Source organism: Saccopteryx leptura, chromosome 4, assembly GCF_036850995.1.
Source record: "Saccopteryx leptura isolate mSacLep1 chromosome 4, mSacLep1_pri_phased_curated, whole genome shotgun sequence".
Lineage (NCBI taxonomy): Eukaryota > Metazoa > Chordata > Mammalia > Chiroptera > Emballonuridae > Saccopteryx > Saccopteryx leptura.
Window position 1 is genome coordinate 191,919,798 of NC_089506.1, and position 21,328 is coordinate 191,941,125.

The 21,328-nt window shown below is 43.9% G+C and overlaps 2 protein-coding genes across 3 annotated transcripts in view; both read right to left on the reverse strand.

The window, feature by feature from the left end:
- Positions 1 to 13,105, reverse strand: part of BAZ1B (bromodomain adjacent to zinc finger domain 1B) — a 98,883-nt gene extending 85,778 nt beyond the window's left edge. For both annotated transcript variants that reach the window (XM_066382372.1, XM_066382373.1), the window contains exons 1-2: positions 12,661 to 13,105; positions 2,744 to 2,860 (exon numbers count right to left, since the gene is read on the reverse strand). In XM_066382372.1, coding sequence (XP_066238469.1) covers positions 2,744 to 2,860; positions 12,661 to 12,767 — 224 coding nt within the window. In that variant the 5' untranslated portion in view covers positions 12,768 to 13,105. The remainder of the gene's footprint in view (positions 1 to 2,743; positions 2,861 to 12,660) is intronic.
- Positions 8,149 to 8,355, reverse strand: LOC136402487 (translation machinery-associated protein 7-like). Its single transcript, XM_066379955.1, has one exon. The coding sequence runs from the start codon at positions 8,351 to 8,353 to the stop codon at positions 8,162 to 8,164; it is 192 nt and encodes a 63-aa protein (XP_066236052.1). The 5' UTR covers positions 8,354 to 8,355; the 3' UTR covers positions 8,149 to 8,161.
- Positions 13,106 to 21,328: the final 8,223 nt, after the last annotated feature.

Genomic DNA, 21,328 nt, shown 5'->3' on the forward strand with positions numbered 1-21,328 from the left:
ATGATTCCCTACCTGAACACTATCCTAGCTGGCAAATACAGACTTCACACCTGCCTCTTCCTTCTCTAATTAATCTTCCACACTGCTTCCAGATCAATCTTCTTAAAGTCCAACTTCAATTACCGAAACTATCATAATGTACGTCTCTTGTTCAAAATTACTGCTGTCCTCATACTATTCTCTGAATTAAATTCAAATGTCTCATCTCGTCTTCTATAATCTAGCACAGCCTGTTCTTCAAATGTCACCATCTTCATGAAGTCCCATCAAGTCTTTCCCTAATAACTCCAGGTTAGTCTCTTTTTGTCTCAAAAACATACACAGAGAAAGTAGTATTATCTCTATTTGCAAACAGTACATGCTTATACAGTATAAAGGAATGTGCATAGGTACTGTAACCAATTAAGAGTACGTAAAATATGAAAGCTACCCTCAAGTTTACAGTCTACTAAAGGAGGGACCAGACAACCCACAGGCCAAATCCAATCTGCTATGAGTTTTTATAAATAATATTTTATTGGAACAATCATTCTCATTCATTTCTCTATTAGTATCTATAGCTGTTTCCACTGTACAACCTCAAAATTGAATGGCTTAGACAAAGACCATGTGGCCCACAAACCCTAAAATATTTACTAACTGACTGGTGGTGGTGCACTAGATAGTATCGACCTGGAATGCTGAGGGGTCCCAAGGTTGCTGGCTTGAGCACAGGGTCTATGGCTTGAGCCCAAAGGTTGCCGACTTGAAGCCCAAGGTCCCTGGTTTAAGCAAGGGGTCACAGGCTCAGCTGGAGTACCCCAGTCAAGACACATATGAGAAGAAATCAATGAACAATTCAAGTGCCGCAACTACGAGTTGATGCTTTTTATCTGTCTCCCTTCCTGTCTGTCTCTCTCAAAAATAAAATAAAATATTTACTAACTGGCATTTTATAGAAGAGTTGCCAACCCCTGGTCTAGTACACTAAAAAAGGCATATACATAGGCCCTGGCCAGTTGGCTCAGTGGTAGAGCGTCGGCCTGGCATGCAGGAGTCCCAGGTTTGATTCCCGGCCAGGGCACACAGGAGAAGCACCCATCTGCTTCTCCACCCCTCCCCTCTCCTTCCTCTCTGTCTCTCTGTTCCCCTCACGCAGCCAAGGCTCCATTGGAGCAAAGTTGGCCTAGGCACTGAGGATGGCTCTATGGCCTCTGCCTCAGGTACTAGAATGGCTCTGGTTGCAACAGAGCATTGCCCCCTGGTGGGCATGCCGGGTGGATCCCGGTAGGGCACATGCAGGAGTCTGTCTGACTGCCTCCCCATTTCAAACTTCAGAAAAATACAAAAAAAAAAAAGAGCATATACATAAATCAGGGGTCCCCAAATTTTTACACAGGGGGCCAGTTCACTGTCTCCCTCAGACCGTTGGAGGGCCGGGCTATAAAAAAAACTATGAACAGCCTGACCTGTGGTAGCGCAGTGGATAAAGCGTCGACCTGGAAATGCTGAGGTCGCCGGTTCGGAACCCTAGGCTTGCCTGGTCAAGGCACATATGGGAGTTGATGCTTCCAGCTCCTCCCCCCTTCTCTCTCTCTCTCCCTCTCTCTCCCCCCTCTAAAAATGAATAAATAAAATGGGAAAAAAAAAACAAAAAACTATGAACAAATCCCTATTCACACTGCACATATCTTAAAGTAAAAAAGGAAATGGGAACAAATACAATATTTAAAATAAAGAACAAGTAAATTTAAATCAACAAACTGACCAGTATTTCAATGGGAACTATGGGCCTGCTTTTGGCTAATGAGATGGTCAATGTGCTCCTCTCACTGACCACCAATGAAAGAGGTGCCCTTTCTGGAAGTGCGGCAGGGGCCGGATAAATGGCCTCAGGGGGCCGCATATGGCCCACCGGCCCGCCATCCGTAGTTTGGGGACCCCTGACATAAATAAACTAACCTAAGACAGAATCACGTAAGTGACCCAAGGAAAGAAGAAACAGGCACCAGGTTAATAAACTTGACTAATTATTAATCAGTGCTGAAGCCACAACTAGAACTCAGATCTCAATTAAAGCCAGTGTTCTGCTACACCAGCAAAAGAGAAGAATTACATGCTCTCTGCTTATTTGCTATTAAAAGAAGTCAATGAGAAATCCACAGAAAAAGATTCTATTCCAAATTCCCAAGAGTAATTTATCTTCCCTAGTTTCTACTTATCTTTTTTAGGTTCTTACTGCCAAAATTCTGAATGTTTTCTTTAAGAGAATACCCAGACAAGTAAGCATTTTGAATATAAACAAGATTTTTAATACTCCTCATTCAACTACTTCATTTAAATGGTTTTCAGACTGCATTTATTTTTGATAGCTGCTATAAATACTATCTTAACTTTCAAGTGACCACAAAATTAAAAATCTTTCCGCTTATTTGCTGCCTTCGTATTACTTCTAGATAACATTGATTTCCATTGCTTAGAACCACATTTTCAAAATATTTACAAAATAAAAGTATAGAGCAAGAACACTCAAAAGCCTGGTAAATACCTAAATAAGTATACATACCACTATATATTTCACATACTTTGTTACTAGCAAAATTCCACTAGGAAAGGGCACTTAGACACCAATACGGTATACTGATGCAATGTATCCCAGTTTGTGTCCCATAAATTTTAATAAAAATACTGCTTTACAGTTTATATACCCCCTTTTCTAATAATGTGAAAATGTTGCTAGAAATGCAATGTTTATAGTACTTACAGTTCAGCAACTTCCTGTTCCTCTTCCCAAGCCTCCTTGTGTGTTAGTTGACTACTTCCGGTACTCTTACATGTCCAAATGCGCTCACTATACCTTTCCAAGCGGGCTTCATACTCTCTATTAGCAGTGGCTCAGGAAAACAATATTGAAGCAACAGAGAAAACTATCCATATCCATAAAATAATTATCATACTGTATATAGAAACCTACAGCCTGACCAGGCGGTGGCACAGTGGATCGATCATCAGACTGGGATGCGGAGGACCCAGGTTCAAAATCCCAAGGTCACCAGCTTGAGCGCGGGCTCATCCGGCTTGAGCGCAGGCTCATCCGGCTTGAACGAGGGCTCACCAGCTTGAGCGCAGGTTGCTGGCTTGAGCATGGGATCACAGACATGACCCCATGGTCGCTGGCTTGAGCCCAAGGTCACTGGGTTGAGCAAGAGGTCACTCGCTCTGCTGCAGCAGCCCCCCAACCCCGGCCCGGTCAAGGCACATATGAGAAAACAATCAATCAACAACTAAGGAGACTAAGGAGCCACAACAAAGAATTGATGCTTCTCATCTCTCTCCCTTCCTGCCTGTTCCTATCTCTCCCTCTCTCTGTCTCTGTCACACTCACACAAAAAGAAACTTTCAAATTCAGAAACACATCAAAAGACATTATCTTATTTTTCGCTCCATAAGAAGCACTTTTCCCCCCAAAAGTGAAGGGGAAAATGCCCATGCGTCTTATGGAGCAAATGTTTGGGGTTTTTTTAGCTGCTGTGGGTTCCCAGACAACTAGAAGAGAATTTGAACATTAAAATCTCTTCACATTTCTTTTTTTTTTTTCTTTTAAGAGAGAGAGAGAGAGAGAGAGAGAGAGAGAAAAGGGAAAGAGGGAGAGAGAGAGAGAAGGAGGGAGGAGCAGGAAGCATCAACTCCCATATGTGCCTTGACCAGGTAAGCCCAGGGTTTCGAACCGGCGACCTCAGTGTTACAGGTCGACGCTTTATCCACTGCACCACCACAGGTCAGGCTCTTCACATTTCTTAATAACAGTGCTAACGGTTGTTAATACTGCTGCTGAGTTTACATTGTTGAAATATTATTATTATTATGGAACATTTTATTAAATATTTTAACACACCATTTGGTTCAGAATTTTTTTTTTCTTACTTTTCTCCTTAAAACTTTAGGTGCAGCCTGACCTGTGGGGGCTCAGTGGAGAAAGCGTTGACCTGGAACGCTGAGGTCGCCGGTTCGAAACTCTGTACTTGCCTAGTCAAGGCACATATGGGAGTTGATGCTTCCTGCTCCTCCCCCCTTCTCTCTCTCTCTCTCTCTCTCTCTGCTTCCTGCTCCTCCCTCCCTTCTCTCTCTCTCTCCTCTCTAAAATGAATAAAAAGAAAAAAAAATTTTTTTTAAAAAACAAAAAACCTTAGGTGCATCTTATGGTGTATCTCAGGGGTCCCCAAACTTCGGCCCGCGGGCCACATGCGGCCCCCTGAGGCCATTTATCCGGCCCCCGCCGCACTTCCAGAAGGAGCACCTCTTTCATTGGTGGTCAGTGAGAGGAGCATAGTTCCCATTGAAATACTGGTGGGTTTGTTGATTTAAATTTACTTGTTCTTTATTTTAAATATTGTATTTGTTCCTGTTTTGTTTTTTTTTTACTTTAAAATAAGATATGTGCAGTGTGCATAGGGATTTGTTCATAGTTTTGTTTTGTTTTTTTAATTTTTTTTTTAATTTTTTTTTTTTTTATTCATTTTAGACAGGAGAGGGAGAGGCAGAGAGAGAGGAGAGACAGAGAGAGAGAAGGGGGAGGAGCTGGAAGCATCAACTCCCATATGTGCCTTGACCAGGCAAGCCCAGGGTTTCGAACCGGCAACCTCAGCATTTCCAGGTCGACGCTTTATCCACTGCGCCACCACAGGTCAGGCAATAGTTTTTTTTTATAGTCCGGCCCTCCAATGGTCTGAGGGACAGTGAACTGGCCCCCTGTGTAAAAAGTTTGGGGACCCCTGGTGTATCTTATGGAGCAAAAAATATGGTAGTCCTCTATTTCTTCATACCTGCCAAGGTGGCAGGTTCATCCCCAGACAGGGGAAATACAAAAAGAGCTTGAACACATTAAATAAGTGGAACAACAAATCGATGTCTCTCTCTTTTCCTTCTAAAATCAGTAAATCTAAAAAAACATTTAAGTCTAAAACTGAAATTCCTATAACAACCCCTAACATTGGGTATTTTAAGGTTTATGTAATATTGGTCTGGTTATTTGACCTATGTTAAGAGAAAGTGAGAGGCTGACCTGTGGTGGAGCAGTGGATATAGCGTCGACCTGGAACACCGAGGTCACTGGTTCGAAACCCTGGGCCTACCTAGTAAAAGATACATATGGGAGTTGATGCTTCCTGCTCCTTCCCCCTTCTCACTCTCTCCTCTCTAAAAATAAAATCTTTAAAAAAAAAAGGAAAGCAAGAGAAGAAAAATGAAAGCAGAAAAAGTCAACTGAAAGAATATTGAGTCCGCTACCTCTAAATTCTATTTCAGATTTTAGGTTACCAATATAAGTCACTCAATCTCTCAATCTCAAATAACCACCCAAAGCAAATGCCTATTGAAGTTTTTATGTTCCAGCAACTGCTGCACATATAATTGCAGAGAAAAATGTCAAAGCAATTCTCCAAAGGTTCTATAAGCTATAAATGATATTTTCAAGTCCTCGACTATCTCATTATGCATCTACTTTTTCATGAGTTCAAGGACTACCTCCTTACCACCACAACATGCTGCTTCTTTGTTCTCTTTAACCTTGGAAAAAGACTCTTTCAATAAAGTACTGTACTTGGTACTCTGAAAGAAGTGGATGAGAAAAGTATAGAGATTAAATAAATACAACTATAACCCTAGAAGTTCTTAGTGAGACTAGAAAATGCCAAGATTTGCTTTTTATCCTATTTTTTCTCCTTGAACCAGTTTTTCATTAAGTTAAAAATAACTCTTAACAGTGGGCCCTGGCCAGATAGCTCGGCTGGTTTAGAGCACTGTCCCACTACCCAAAGGTGTCAGGTTTGATCATCGCTTAAGGCACATAAAGGAACAGATTATGTTTCTGTCTCTCTCTCTCTCTCTAAAATAAACCAATTTTTTAAAGATTTTATTTATTGATTTTAAAGAGAGGAGAGAGAGAAAGGGGGGTGGAAGGAGAAATATTCAATAGTTCTCTTCTCGTTTGTGCCTTGACCAGGCAAGCCTGGGGTTTCCAACTGGTGACCTCAGCGTTCCAGGTCAACGTTTTACCCACTGCGCCACCACCAGGTCAGGCAAATCAATAAATTTTTAAAAAATTGACTGACTTGCCTGACCAGGTGGTGGCGCAGTGGATAGAGCATCGGACTGGGATGCGAAAGGACCCAGGTTCGAGACCCCGAGGTCGCCCAGCTTGAGCGTGGGCTCATCTGGCTTGAGCAAAAAGCTCACCAGCTTGAACACAAGGTCGCTGGCTCCAGCAAGGGGTTACTCGGTCTGCTGAAGGCCCGCGGTCAAGGCACATGTGAGAAAGCAATCAATGAACAACTAAGAAGTCGCAACGCGCAACGAGAAACTGATGATTGATGCTTCTCATCTCTCTCCGTTCCTGTCTGTCTGTCCCTGTCTATCTCTGCCTCTTTAAAAAAAAAAAAAAAATTGACTGACTTGTGGTGGCGCAGTGGATCAAGCGTCAACCTGGAACGCTAAGGTTGCTGGTTCAAAACCCTGGGCTTGCCTGGTCAAGGCACATACAGGAAGCAACTACTACTTGTAGATGCTTCCTGCTTCTCCCCCATCTTTCTCACTCTCACTCTCCCTCTCTCTCTCTCTCTCTCCCACCCCATCCAAAAATCAATAAATAAAATATTTAAAAAAAATAAATGTTTTTAGGCCCTGGCCGGTTGGCTCAGCAGTAGAGCATCGGCCTGGTGTGCGGGAGTCCCGGGTTTGATTCCCGGTCAGGGCACACAGGGGAAGCGCCCATCTGCTTCTCCACCCCTTCCCCTCTCCTTCCTCTCTGTCTCTCTCTTCCCCTCCCGCAGCGAGGCTCCACTGGAGCAAAGATGGCCCAGGCACTGAGGATGGCTCTGTGGTCTCTGCCTCAGGTGCTAGAATGGCTCTGGATGCGACAGACGCCCCGGAGGGGCAGAGCATCACCCCCTGGTGGGCATGCCTGGTGGATCCCGGTCGGGCGCATGCGGGAGTCTGTCTGACTGCTTCCCCGTTTCCAGCTTTGGAAAAATGGAAAAAAATAATAATAATAAATGTTTTCAAAATTACTCTAATGTATACAACTTGTTACTTTAAAAAAGTTAAATTAGGCTCTGGCCAGGTAGCTCAGTTGGTTATAGCATCGTCCCCATATGCCAAGGTTAGGGATTCGATCTGGGGTCTGGGCACAAACAAGAATCAATCAATGAGCCTGCCCAGGCAGTGACGCAGTAGACAGAGCATCAGCCTGGGACACAGAGAACCTAGGCTCGAAACCTCGAGGTCCCCGGCTTGTGTGTGGGCTCACCAGCTTGAGTGTGGGGTTGCTGGCTTGAGTGTGGGATCATAGACATGACCTTATGGTTGCTGGCTTGAATCCCAAGGTCACTGGCTTGAGCCCAAGGTCTCTGGCTTGAGCAAGGGGTCACTCACTCTGCTATAGCCCCCCGGTCATCAAGGCACCTATGAGAAAGCAATCAATGAACAACTAAAGTGCCACATTGATAATTGATGCTTCTCATTTCTCGCCCTTCTGGTCTGTCTGTCCCTATCTGTGTCTCTCTGTTACCAAAAAAAAAAATTTTTTTTAATTATAAAAATCAACATAAAAGCTAGCTAATAAAATCCTGTCTTGTAACAACTTAATGTCAACTCTTTTTTTTTTTTCAAATGAGTTGGTTTAATTCAGGTGTACAGAATTTGGGGCAGTATAAAGACTAAGAACACACTTGTTCAGGATTCTGGTTGGGTTTGCTCTGACCGCACAGCTAAGGCTAAAATGACAGAGTGAGAACTAAAGAGATGAGTGAGCCACTACATGTAGTTATCGTTTTTTTACAAAAGTTTATTCTTAAATATACAATAGGCTTCAAGACAACACTTAATTCTAGCTATACGTGACAAGAGATGTTATGACAGGGAATCTAGATGTTAAAACAGGAATGGAGGCCTGACCTGTGGTGGCACAGTGGGATAAAGCGTCAACCTGGAACACTGAGGTTGCCGGTTCGAAACCTTGGGCTTGCCTGGTCAAGGCACATATGGGAGTTGATGCTTCCTGCTCCTCCCCCTTCTCTCTCTCTCTCTCACTCCTCTCTCTCTAAAAATCAATAAATAAAATTAAAAAAAAAAAAGGAATGGAATGGAATTAAGGATCATCATCATTGCCCCAGGCTCAAGGAACAGCTCACTTTTTGCCAGATTTCTTAATTCCACCCGATGCTAGGGGGCCCTTCCCCGCAGTCTTCATTTTTAGCTCAAGTTTCTTCTGCTCCTCTTTTTGCTTCTGCTTGAATGCCTTATCTTCCTCATCCATCTCCTTGGCCTGTTTCTTGGGCTGCTTCAGGGGCTTCTTCTTGCCACCTTCACGGCCAGACATGGCGCCTGCCACCCCTTCCCCAGACCCTCGCCAACTCTCTTTTTTTTTTAAGATTTTATTTATAAATTTTAAAAAGAAGAGAGAAAGGCAGGAGGTGGGGGGAAGTGAGAAACATTAGTTGGTTCTCATATGTGCCTTGACCAGGACTAGGCAAGCCTGGAGTTTCAAACCTGTGACCTCAGCATTCCTGGTTGACGCTCTAGCCACTGCACCACCACAGGTCAGGCAACTCCAACGCATTTTTTTTTTTTTTTTTTGGTGAGACAGAGACACAGAGAGGAAGAGAACAACAAGAAGGGAGAGAGATAAAAAGCATTATTTCTTTTTTTTTTTTTTTACAGAGACAGAGAGTCAGAGAGAGGGACAGATAGGGACAGACAGGAATGGAGAGAGATGAGAAGCATCAATCATTAGTTTCTCGTTGCGACACCTTAGTTGTTCATTGATTGCTTTCTCATATGTGCCTTGACCATGGGGCTTCAGCAGACCAAGTAACCCCTTGCTCAGCCACGACCTTGGGTCCAAGCTGGTGAGCTTTGCTCAAACCAGATGAGCCCGTGCTCAAGCTGGTGACCTCGAGGTCTCGAACCTGGGTCCTCTGCATCCCAGTCCAATGCTCTATCCACTGTGCCACCGCCTGGTCAGGCGAAAAGCATTATTTCTTCATTGCGGCATCTTAGTTGTTCATCGACTGCTTTCTCATATGTGCCCTGACTGGGAGGCTACAGCAGAGCGAGTGACCCTGGGCTCAAGCCAGAGACCTTTGGGCTCAAGCCAATGACCATGGGGTCATGTCTATGATCCCAGGCTCAAGCTCAAGCCAGAGGAGCCCGTACTTAAGCCGGCAACCTTGAGGCCTCGAACCTGGGTCCTCTGCATCCAAGTCCAATGCTCTATCCATTGCACCACCACCTGGTCAGACAACTCCAACTCTTAAAACATGCTCTTCCTCTCCACCACTGCCTGCCCTCGCCTGTCTCTCTCTTCCTTCTCTCTAAAGTCAATTAAAAAAGAAACCATGGCCTGATCCGTGGTGGGGCAGTGGATTAAAGCATCAACCTAGAGCACTGAAGTTGCTGGTTTGAAACCCTGGGCTTGCCTGGTCAAGATGCATATGGGAGTTAATGCTCCCTGCTCCTCCCCTTTCTCTCTCTCCTCTCTAAGATGAATAAATAAAATCTAAAAAAAATAAAAAATAAATAAAAAAATAAAAAAAAAATAAAAAAAAACATGCTTCATGCTTCCTCCCTCCTACTCTAAAATCAATAAATAAACAATAATAATAATAAAATAAAATATGCTTGAGGCCCTGGCAGGTTGGCTCAGCGGTAGAGCATCGGCCTGGCGTGCGGGGGAACCGGGTTCAATTCCCGGCCAGGGCACATAGGAGAAGTGCCCATTTGCTTCTCCACCACCCCTCCTTCCTCTCTGTCTCTCTCTTCCCCTCCCGCAGCGAGGCTCCATTGGAGCAAAGATGGCCCGAGCGCTGGGGATGGCTCCTTGGCCTCTGCCCCAGGCGCTAGAGTGGCTCTGGTTGCGACAGAGCGACGCCCTGGAGGGGCAGAGCATCGCCCCCTGGTGGGCGTGCCGGGTGGATCCCGGTCGGGCGCATGCGGGAGTCTGTCTGACTGTCTCTCCCCGTTTCCAGCTTCAGAAAAAAGAAAAAAAAAGTTGATTCTAGCCTGACCAGGTGGTGGCGCAGTGGATAGAGCGTCAGACTGGAATGCCTAGGACCCAGGTACAAAACCCCGAGGTAGTCAGCCTGAGCATGAGCTCATCTAGTTTGAGCAAGGCTCACCAGCTTGAGCCCAAGTTCACTGGCTCGAGCAAGGGGTCACTTGGTGTGTGCGTCATTTACAACCACCATTGTAAATTTAATAAAGACATACAATAATGCCTTTAAGAACATAACCTCACGGCTTTAAGTCAATAAAATGTCATATAAATTTGTCATAGACTATACATGCAATCAAAAGGTAGTACTTAGAAAATACTAAAGTATCTAATCCTATTAAAAACATAATTGTAAATATAAACTAAGAACTGGAAATAACTATTTCAAATCCAACAGTTACCCAACTACATGCTTGCTCTCCTCTATAAAATCCCTAATAGCCTAATAAAGAAATATGCCAACCTGCTAACCACACAATAGAATTGTTTAAAAACCATACTTAAAGTGCTTTCACTTGTAGACAGTCACATTCCCAAGTGAGCAATTTCCCCCCAACATGTAATACAATTTAAGAATTCCTTTGTTAAAAGGGTGCTAAAAATACCGGTACTGGAATTTTTTAAACGAATATTTTTATTAAACACATACCACTTTAAAAGTTTCAGGCTTCAGTTTTCAACTGTCATCATAAAAGGAACGCTTCATATATATCATTATATTTGAATGATTTCAGTAAATGATAGGAAAAAGCCTGTGCTGCCAGTTCTAAATTAACTACCTAGAGCCATTTTTACATGGCTCAGTACCTATTACAGACTTAGAACTTGTCTTTTCTCCGTCTCATGCTCCTTTAGAATCAGACCTGGAAAATTAACATCTGATATTAGTGTGAGTAACCATCAACTGCTCAAAAGATAACATCTGAATGACATGAACCACAACTAATTTTTTCACTCCACCAATGTCTAAAATGTTATTTTTTCTTAAAGTAGGGCACCTTTAGAATAATGCCTTATTTAGTAGAGCTAGAGCACTTCTCCAAAGTAATCCAAAAGTCTAACAGGACAAAAAACAGAACCAGATTACCATCCCCACCCCTCCCTTAAATGGACCTTATCACAGACACAAAATTGAACTGACATCATTAAAAGGAACAGCATTCCATGTTTTTTTTTATTTACATATAGGGATGAAGTAGGAAAAGCACTGGATTATACTCCTGATTCTCATCATTTACAGCATTAGTCAACTTCAATGCTCTGGGACCACCTGGCAAAGCAGGCAGGGGAACCTGAACATTTCCAAGACCCATTCAGCTCTGAGATGCTCTAGTTATATGTTAAGAGCCTTCCTACAGCTTGAACTCACTTTCCAGGTCTTTACATGTAAACACCGAACAGTCACAAACTGCACTCGAACAAGAATGAAATTACCCTATAAAGTATTATATTAAAAGAGATAATAAAATAAAAAAAAACCGAAATCAAATAATATCCCTCACTTGGCCACTTCCTCCTCTACACAAATGCAAGCAGAAACTAGAAAGTCCTTCCAAAGAGAAAGGGTTGATTATAATACATCAGCCTTCACTCTTGAAGCTTTCTGTACATTAAAGAAAGCCTCACTCAAAAATCTCTTACACTTAAGCGTCAAAAAGGACTGAACTGGCATCCATTAAAAATAAATAAATAAAAGTCGTACAACTTTTAATCAAAAGACTACGCTTGTGCAAGGAACAATGATTTGAGAGAATGTTTAGTATATAAAACATCAGCCTGGCCCTGGCCTCACAGCTCGGTTTTGAGCGTCCTCCCCACACGCAAAGGTTGGGGTTCCATCCCCGCGGTTCAGGGCACATACAGAAACAGAGAGATGTTTGTCTCTCTCTCGCTTTCTCTAAAAATCAATAAATAAACTTAAAAATAAACCGCCTCGTGTTCCTAAATTACAACGTAAAGCTTTATGTTTTTAATTTTGCTTAAAAACAAATACCAATTCCTTCTAAAGCGTCACAATTCCAAACCTGTGCAAGCCTAGGGAATGAAGGCATCAGCTCCTCCAAAGTAAAATTTTTCCTTCCTTCTCCTCTAAGTCTGGAACTTTCTTCTCGGTTTTGTGCCTCACGATCCTGTCAGTTCATCACCAGTCTAAAATCCACTCGGGAGGGGAAAAACACAAGCGCCTCGGCCGAGATCAGGGGACTACGCTGTTGAAACTTGTACAAGCCGGATCACGAGGCCACGCGGGTACAATTTAAAAAACTTAAGTTGAAGGTTTAATTTTAATAAAAATAAAAAAAAATGCGCAAAGAAAACCCCGCTACCCATGGTACTTGGACCTAAAGCCAACCGCAGGGGGTGTGGTGGGGGAATCGCTCCACGAAAGCGAGGCCCAGGAACAAAGTGCGGAGCCGGGACTGGATGGAGGGCGCGGGGCTCCGCAGCGCCCTGACCAGGGTCGGTCCGCTTCCCCCGCCCGCCCCCGGCAGCGCGGGCTCGAGCTCTGCATGTAGGCCCGCCGGCGTCGGGCACGCTGACAGCTGCCATCAGCGCGGGACTGCGTGGCCGTCTGCCCCGGCGACCCCCAGGCCCACCCCGCGAGCTGCCTGGCCGGCGCAACTAGAAAAGGATACTCCCGGGTGCGGAAGGCCTCCTGAGTGTGCGCGATGGTGAAGAGCGGCTCCTCGCCGGGAAGCGGCTTCACCAGCGGGAAGGGCTTGCGGCCCAGGAGTGGCGCCATAGCGGAGGCGGCAGGAAAGACGGGCTGCTCCTCAACCCGCAGCGCAACACTAGGCCCCGGGCCGGAGCGAGCGCCCGGCTTCCCGGGGTAGAGTGGGGGAGGGGAGGGGTGAGAGGGCGGCGCGAACTCGGCTCCCTCACTGATGGCCCGGCCGCGCAAGAGCCATGGAACCGGCCGCAAGGGCGCAGAATTCCTACGCACACCGCTGGGGCTGCCTGGTAGCCTCCCGCCAACCTTTGCTACTGGTCTCCGCGTTAGGCAGTCACGACTCCTCAGCTGCACCGGAGGAAATTATTGAAAAATGGCGGGAGATTCCCTCCTCCCCCCCCACCCGGCCAATGCACACACTAACTTGCTCCCCTGTGGCGCCGGTGGCGAGTGCTCCAATAGGCGGAGAGCTGATCAATCCTCACAATTTATTGGCTCATAGGAGCTGCCGCTCTGCGCTTAGGTCCCACCCTCTCCCCGACTTCGTAGTTGGGTTGCAGCGCACTTGAGGGCAGTAAGAAGAGGTGAAAGGTCACGTTATGTAAGCGCCGGTGACAGGCATGCGGGCCTCCAGCAGCGGAGTTTAAAGTGGGGGATAGCAGGAACCGAAAAGTCGGGAATTCAAGGAGGTCGGCACGGGGAAACCCCCTAACACATACAGACACTGCGCCATCTGTCACCTACGGCGACACAGACATCCGGGCACCACTGTCCGTGTGGTGCGCCGGAGGGGGGAGGGGAAACGCGCGGCCAGGGGCTTTGTCTTTCCACTTGTGCTCCGCCCCCTTCTTAAAGGCGCCGCGCTGGGCCACGCCCGGGCAAGCGCGGGTAGAGCGGATGCCAGGAGGGGTTGGCGGGAAATACCCCCAAGACGTAGTCTAAGCAAAGATTCTACTGAAAGATTCTACTGAAAGCTTCCGTATTGCTCACCACAAAATTTACTGCTGTACTGAGTGTGGTTGAGATCTGGATGTAAGTATGGTGCTTTTCTCTAGGGGGCTGCTGGAAAGAATAATATGGAAGTTTCTTGGAAAAATACATTGAAGGACATGCCTATTGAAGAGACATCCATTCCTTCAAATCGTCTTTACTAGCACCTACAATGTTTAGGGCCCTGTGGTGGGTACTATAAGGAAAAATATAACACAGACTTCACTGAAAAAAAAATAAACGACAGTCTGACCAGGCGGTGGCACAGAGAATAGAGCATCGGACTGGGATGCGGAGGACCCAGGTTCCAGACCCCGAGGTCGCCAGCTTGAGCTCGGGCTCATCTGGTTTAAGCAAAACTCACCAGCTTGGACTCAAGGTCGCTGGCTTGAGCAAGGGGTTACTCGGTCTGCTGAAGGCCCAGGGTCAAGGCACATATGAGAAAGCAATCAATGAACAACTAAGGTGTCGCAATGCGCAATGAGAAACTAATGATTGATGCTTCTCATCTCTCTGTTCCTGTCTGTCTGTCCCTGTCTATCCCTCTCTCTGACTCTCTCTCTGTAGGAAAAAAAATAAAATAAAATAAACTTTAAAAAAAAAAAGACGGCAATAACTGTGTCTGATAAGAGTAAGGACATTTGAGCTGCTTCTCCAAGCAGACTATACCTACATAGTCCAAAATCTGTTTGGCTATTCAATTTAATCAGAAACAAACTGATAACTTTCTCCCTATTAAACTCTCTATTTTGGTTCAAATATCTTCAGTGGGCCCAGAACAGTCTTCCCAGCCTGTTCAACAGGGCTAGACTGCTAGGTATCCATGAAGGCAGCATGCCAATACCAGACCTTTTCCCTTTTCCTTCTCACCTTGAGGTGAGTATACTCCTAGTAAAACATAACTTCTAGATCAGACACCACTTCTATCATATTAAGCCTCCTCTGATGACCTAGCAGAGAAGGGAGCTCATCTTCCTTCAATAGCCATTTCTTCAAAGAAGATTAGGAGAAACCTCCGAGCATATGGCATTGGAGTTGATAGTGAACATATAAGTAGTACTTGACGAAGCAGAGAAGTGCGACACAAAGCTTGTAGGCATAGGGAACAACAGAGTAGACTTGGTAAATTCAGGACATGTGCCTAAAACATAGGAATTTTGAGGCAGAAAATTTCAAGAGATGGGAATGGCAAAAGAAGTGATCGCCCTGGCCACAGCAGGTGATGGCTGGCGTGACCAGTTAGAAGAGAACTGCAGCTGTGTGTAGCAGTGATACCAAAGGCCTCAAATGTAGCCAGATCAGTAGAGAAAGCAGACAGATTTAAGAGGCACAGGCTAGATGATTAACGTGATAACACATTTGCAGGACTAGACACCTAACAACAGACTACACAGAGTAAAGACTCCAAAAATATTAAGAAAAAGTAAAACATTAGGAAACGAATATTTGGTCTGACTGGTGGTGGTGCAATGTACACCGAGGTCCCAGGTTCAAAACCCGAAGTCACTGGCTTGAGTGCAGGGTCACTGTCTCCAGCCTAAGATCATCGACATGATCCCATGATGGTTGGCTTGAGCACAAAGGTTGCTGGCTTGAAACCCAAGGTCACTGGTTTGGCTGGATCTCCCCAACCCCCACTCCACCCCACCCTACCCCACCCTAGCCCATCCCCATCCCCCACCTGCCAAGCAATCAATGAATAACTCAAGTGCTACAACTAGGAGTTGATGCTTCTCATCTCTCTCCCTGTCTCAGTCTCTGCACACCCCACCCCCTCAAAAATAAAAGAAACTACAAATCTTTGGAAAAATTTGATATTTCAAAAGAGCATCTAATTGCTCACAAAAATGGACACCATATTTTAAAAAAAAGAAAAAATGGACACCATATTCATTTCAGCGCTTGGGGCCAATATGTACTGGAATCTAGCCATCGTGTTGGTAGACATCTAGAATGAGAGAATCTGTGATGAGCTCAGTTTTAGCCATAAAGACCAGAGACACTCTGGAGAGCTATCTAGAACACAGCTGGAAAATTTGAAGCCTGACGTCGAAGCTAGAGGTAGAGTATTGTGAGCACAGGTTATTACCTAGAGCTCCAAAATAAGGAGTGAATAAAGACATCCCCAAATAAAGAACAGTACTTACCTAGGGCAGGGGGAATTATGGTTGTTTTCTGTTTATTTAATTTATTTTTTTATTTTTCAATTAATTTTCTACAGTGTTTATTAATTTTACAATATAAAAAAACTTTAATGTGACTCTTGCTTGGTGGATGTCCTCTATTTCTATGGCTCAAATTTACAAACAATGATACTGATTAACACAATAATTTAATATCTTGTCCTGAAGATGTAAAAAAAAAAAAAAAGAGGGAGAGAGAGAGACTAAGTTAACAGTTGTGTTAACTTTGTGTCCTAATACTTACATTGATTCTTGTGGCTGACAAAACCCTTTAGTTTACTCTTCCTATCCAGTCTTCAGTTGACTAACTCTCAGCAAGCCCCAACTGGACTACTTCCTCCTAATTCCTAGAATTCCCCAGTGCCAGAGTATATTTCTTTATGTTCTGTGTATTCCAAATCCCACACTTTGTCCTAATGCCTTTTTTTTATTGTTCCAGCCCAGAGACACTTTCACTGAATTTTCATCTTTTTAAACATAATTTTAGCAAAATGTACTTACTGTTCAATGTGTTTTCTCTCTAGCATTTGAATAAACAATAATAAAGAGCAGAGATTAAAATGTGTAGTTTCCAAGAGTCTACACAAGAGTGTCCACTGCTTAGCTGCAGTAATAACACTGTCTGCAGAAGCATAGCACATTTCCCTATGCATATCTCCACTGGGTAGTTTTATGATATGAGCTCAATCAGCAAGTCTGGTTTTGTGTTCTGTGTCAAATGAAGCTATGCCCTGTCACACACTCTTCCTTCACTGATGTAGACATAAACCCTTGCTTAGACAGTTCCAGCTTCTGGCTGGTCTTTTCCTGACTGCCCTGTTGGTTCTTCCAATTCAACACATCCCAAAACCACAGTTTATTATCTCCCTTTCCTCCATTATGCTGTTCTATCTGGGGTTTTTTTACATCTCTTGAGCTCTACAGCCATAGGGTCAACCAGATACAGTAGCCCCCACCACACTTATAAGCGGGGAAAAGTTCCAAGACCCTCAGTGGATGCCTGAAACCATAGATAGTAATGAAACCTGTATATGACAGAGAAAAAATTCTTGAGAATTTCTAAATTACATTAAAGCAGACCTGGGGGGGGGGAGGGTGGAAGGAGACAGGAGAGGTTCTCAGTTAACAGCTAAAGGGCAAGACCAACAAAAGACTACTTACATTCTTGAATATATGTTAAAACTTTGAATTAACTTCCAGGTGGCTATTTCCACTGGATTATCAAAAGAGAATACCTAAGTAGCTGACTAACAGGCAGTTCCGTTTCTTGTTTATACTTGAACTTGCCAGACATTTGCCCACAACCAATCCCATGAAGCAAATGCTTCTTCCTAATGGACTCTGAACTAGCCCACTTTACCTCCTCCCACCCCGTTTTATCTAGAGCCAACTTAAAGATTTTCAAAACAAGTTACATCTTTCTTCTCCAAACCGTTTGCGTAAAAGAGCCCATCAACCCTAAGATTGAGAATATGTTGTCTTCTCCATCTAAAGGACCAGGTCCTTTTTCTGGCTAGCATTTGTCTCAATAAACCTTTTCTTTTAGAAAAGCTTTTGGCCATGTAAGTTTTTGTTTAACACATCCTACCTTTTTTTCCTATAATATATACATACCTTTCCACTTAAAGGAAGCACTTTATGGCTTCTCTGTGGCATATCTTTGGTATCACCTCTATTGTACTTTGGGGCCATTATTAAGTAAAATAAGGGTTATTTGAACACAAGCACTTCAGCAGTAATCTAGAGGACTACAAAGTGCAGTAGGGACAGGAAGCGTGTACAATGTGGATACGCTGGACAAAAGGATGATTCGTGTCCTGAGCAAAGACTGAGCAATTTCCAAAAGGTATGCAATTTAAAATTTATGAATTTACTGGCCCTGGCGGGTTAGCTCAGTGGTAGAGCGGTGGCCTGGCGTGCAGGAGTCCTGGGTTTGATTCCCGGTCAGGGCACACAGGAGAAGCGCCCATCTGCTTCTCCACCCTCCCCCTCTCCTTCCTCTCTGTCTCTCTCTTCCCCTCCCGCAGCTGAGGCTCCATTGGAGCAAAGATGGCCCGGGTGCTTGGGATGGCTCTGTGGCCTCTGCCTCAGGTGCTAAAGTGGCTCTGGTTGCAACAGAGCGACACCCCAGATGGGCAGAGCATCGCCCCCTGGTGGGCGTGCTTGGTGGATCCCGGTTGGGCGCATGTGGGAGTCTGACTGCCTCCCCATTTCTGGATTTGGAAAAATACAAAAAAAATAAATAAATTTGAGTCTTTTCCTTGTAAAAAAAAAAATTTTATGAATTTATTTCTGGAATTATTCACTGGATTACTGAGACCATGGGGAGCAAAACTAGGGATAAAACCAATTCTACCACCAATGTCACTCCATTAAATTTAATGTCTAAGTAAAAATAAAAAAAATAGCCCTAACAAGATTGCTTATGTTAATCCTAATCCAGAGGGACTCCAAACATTGAAGACACGAGCAAAATCCGTCGATTATACACCAAAGCTTTATTGTCTAGCTTGGCCAAGTGGCAGCAACTCCAACAGAAATCTGAGGGAGAGCGCGCCAGCCCTTTGTTCTACTTAGTTTTTATAGTTTTGCAAGCGGGAAGTATAGAAGCAAAAATTGCAATTAGGTGCCCTTTACCACTATTGGTTATAGTCATATGCCCTTTAACATGATAGGACCATGTTCAATTTGCAAGCCATACATCATTTTGGAGAAAACAAAATTTACAAGTCAACACAATGATAGAAAGATGTCTTTTTACATATTAAGAGACATTCCTATATTTTCTAATGTTTATCCACCATCTCTTTGTCCAGAGTCACACACATTAACTATATGCATTCATATGGGAGAGGTAGTTTCTGTGGGAACAAATGCCTGCAAATGGCTCATTATTATAAGAAAAGGTTTAGCCTGACCTGTGGTGGCGCAGTGGGATAAAGCGTCGACCTGGAACATTGACTTTGCTGGTTCGAAACCTTGGGCTTGCCAGGTCAAGGCACATATGGGAGTTGATGCTTCCTGCTCCTCCCCTTTCTCTCTCTCTCTCTTTCTCTCTCTCTCTCTCTCTCTCTCTCTCTCCCCCCCCCCCCTCTAAAAATCAATTAAAAAAAGAAAAAAAGAAAAGGTTTATTTTGGCTTTTCATTTCCTGCACCTGGCTAGCCATTCACCCCTTTCCCCACAGGTGTGGTGGAATGTCAGGGAATCCATGTTTTCCTTCCCTTTGCATTTACAATACAATGCCAAGGGCCATCCTGGTTTTATGCCAATCACACAGTACAGAGATTATTCACAAAATTTCTCTGCATAACTTAACCCAAATTAATAAAATGTTCTTTTTTAAAATTATTTTTATTTATGTATTTATTTATTTTACAGGAGAGAGAGAGAGAGAGAAGGGGGGAGGAGCAGGAAGCTTCAACTCCCATATGTGCCTTGACCGGGCAAGGCCGGGGTTTTGAACCGGCAACCTCAGCATTCCAGGTCGACGCTTTATCCACTGCGCCACCACAGGTCAAGCAATAAAATGTTCTTTAAGCCTCTTAAAATATTAATATCGATTCTGTAGCTTTTGGTACTTTACAACACCTGCGGGTGAGGTGGCTCACTGGCTCCTCAGGGCTCCTCAGCTCGGTTGGTTAGTGCATCGTCCAGATGCAAAAGGTTGCTGGTTTAATCCCGTCAGGGCACATACCGGAACAGATTGCTATTCCTATCTCTCCCTTCCTCTCTCTCTAAAATAAATTTTTTAAAAATCTTGTTAATAAAAATAAAATGAAATAGTTTATAAAGAATATTATATCTTTTGGGGGCTTACAACTATTTATTAAATTTAAAAAGTAAGTTAGAGCCTGACCTGTGGTAACACAGTGCAGAGTGCGTTGACTTGGAACACTAAGATCACTAGTTTGAAACCCTAGGTTTGCCTGGTCAAGGTACATACAAGAAGCAATTGATGAACAACTAAAGTGAAACAACTGCCTGATCTGTGGTGGCACAGTGGACAAAGCGTCCACCTGGAATGTTGAGGTCACCGGTTCGAAACCCTGGGCTTGCCCGGTCAAGGCACATACGGGAGTTGATGCTTCCTGCTCGTCCCCACCCCTCCTCCTCTTTAAAATAAATAAATAAAATCTTTAAAGTGAAGCAACTGAAATCTCTCTCCCTCTCTCTAAAATCAATAAATAAAATTGTTAAATGAAAAAAAAGTTAGAATAACAATTAAAATTATAGCCTGACCAGGCAGTAGCGCAGTGGATAGAGCATTGGTCTAAAATGCAAACGACCAAGGTTCAAAACCCCGAAGTTGCTGGCTTGAGCACAGGCTCAGCAGCTTGAATGCAGGGTTGCAGTCTTGAGCATGGGATCATAGACACGACCCCACGGTAGCTGGCTTGAGCCCAAAGGTCACTGGCTCAGCTGGAGCATCCCCCACCCCCACCTTAAGACATATATGAGAAAGTGAACAACTAAAGTGCTTTAACTATGAGTTGATGCTTCTCATCTACCTCCCTTCTTATCTGTCTCTCTCTCTTAAAATAAATTATATTGCCTCTACGCTTTATAAAATTGGGTACACCAGCACTATTCTTTATATTAAACAAAGTAATCCTTTGTGCCTTGACCTGGCAAGTCCAGGGATATGAACCAGCAACCTCATCATCCCAGTCCAACACTGTCTACTGTACCACTGCTTGGTCAGGCCAAAACAATCTTTAAAAAACAAAAAAATCCTACCTGCCTAAGATCTTGAACTATCCCTTTCTTGCCATCTCCACAGCATCCTACATCAGGCCTTTATTATTTCTTGCCAAAACTACCACTATAACTTCCTTCTTTTAAAATGTTTTAAGTTATATTAAAATTATATACTTTTCATGGTAAAATGAACTTAGTTCCAAAAAGGAAACATATAAACAATTAAAAAACCAAACCAAACCAAGTAGTTCTACAAAAAGCAGCCCTGCAGTGCTGTCCCCATCTACTTCCTGCTCCCCCAGGCAGCCATTTGCAATTTGTTAAGCTGTTTCCTCTGGTATTTACTTCCATTTTTCTAAATAACATGTGTTGGGCAAACCAATGTGTTTCAAGTGTTTTTAGGTTTGCTCTCTGGTATTAGGGCAGCACCAAGTGTGTATAGCAGGGGTCCCCAAACTACGGCCCGCGGGCCACATGTGGACCCCTAAGGCCATTTATCTGGCCCCACCGCACTTCTGGAAGGGTACTTCTTTCATGGGTGGTCAGTGAGAGGAGCATAGTTCCCATTGAAATATTGGTCAGTTTGTTGATTTAAATTTACTTGTTCTTTATTTTAAATATTGTATTTGTTCCCATTTTGATTTTTTACTTTAAAATAAGATATGTGCAGTGTGCATAGGAATTTGTTCATAGTTTTTTTTATAGTCCGGCCCTCCAACGGTCTGAGGGACAGTGAACTGGCCCCCTGTGTAAAAAGTTTG

What these genes read in the sequence shown, in the direction of transcription:
- LOC136402487 (XM_066379955.1), bottom strand. Translation starts at nt 8,353, where the DNA reads ATGTCTGGCCGTGAAGGTGGCAAGAAGAAGCCCCTGAAGCAGCCCAAG.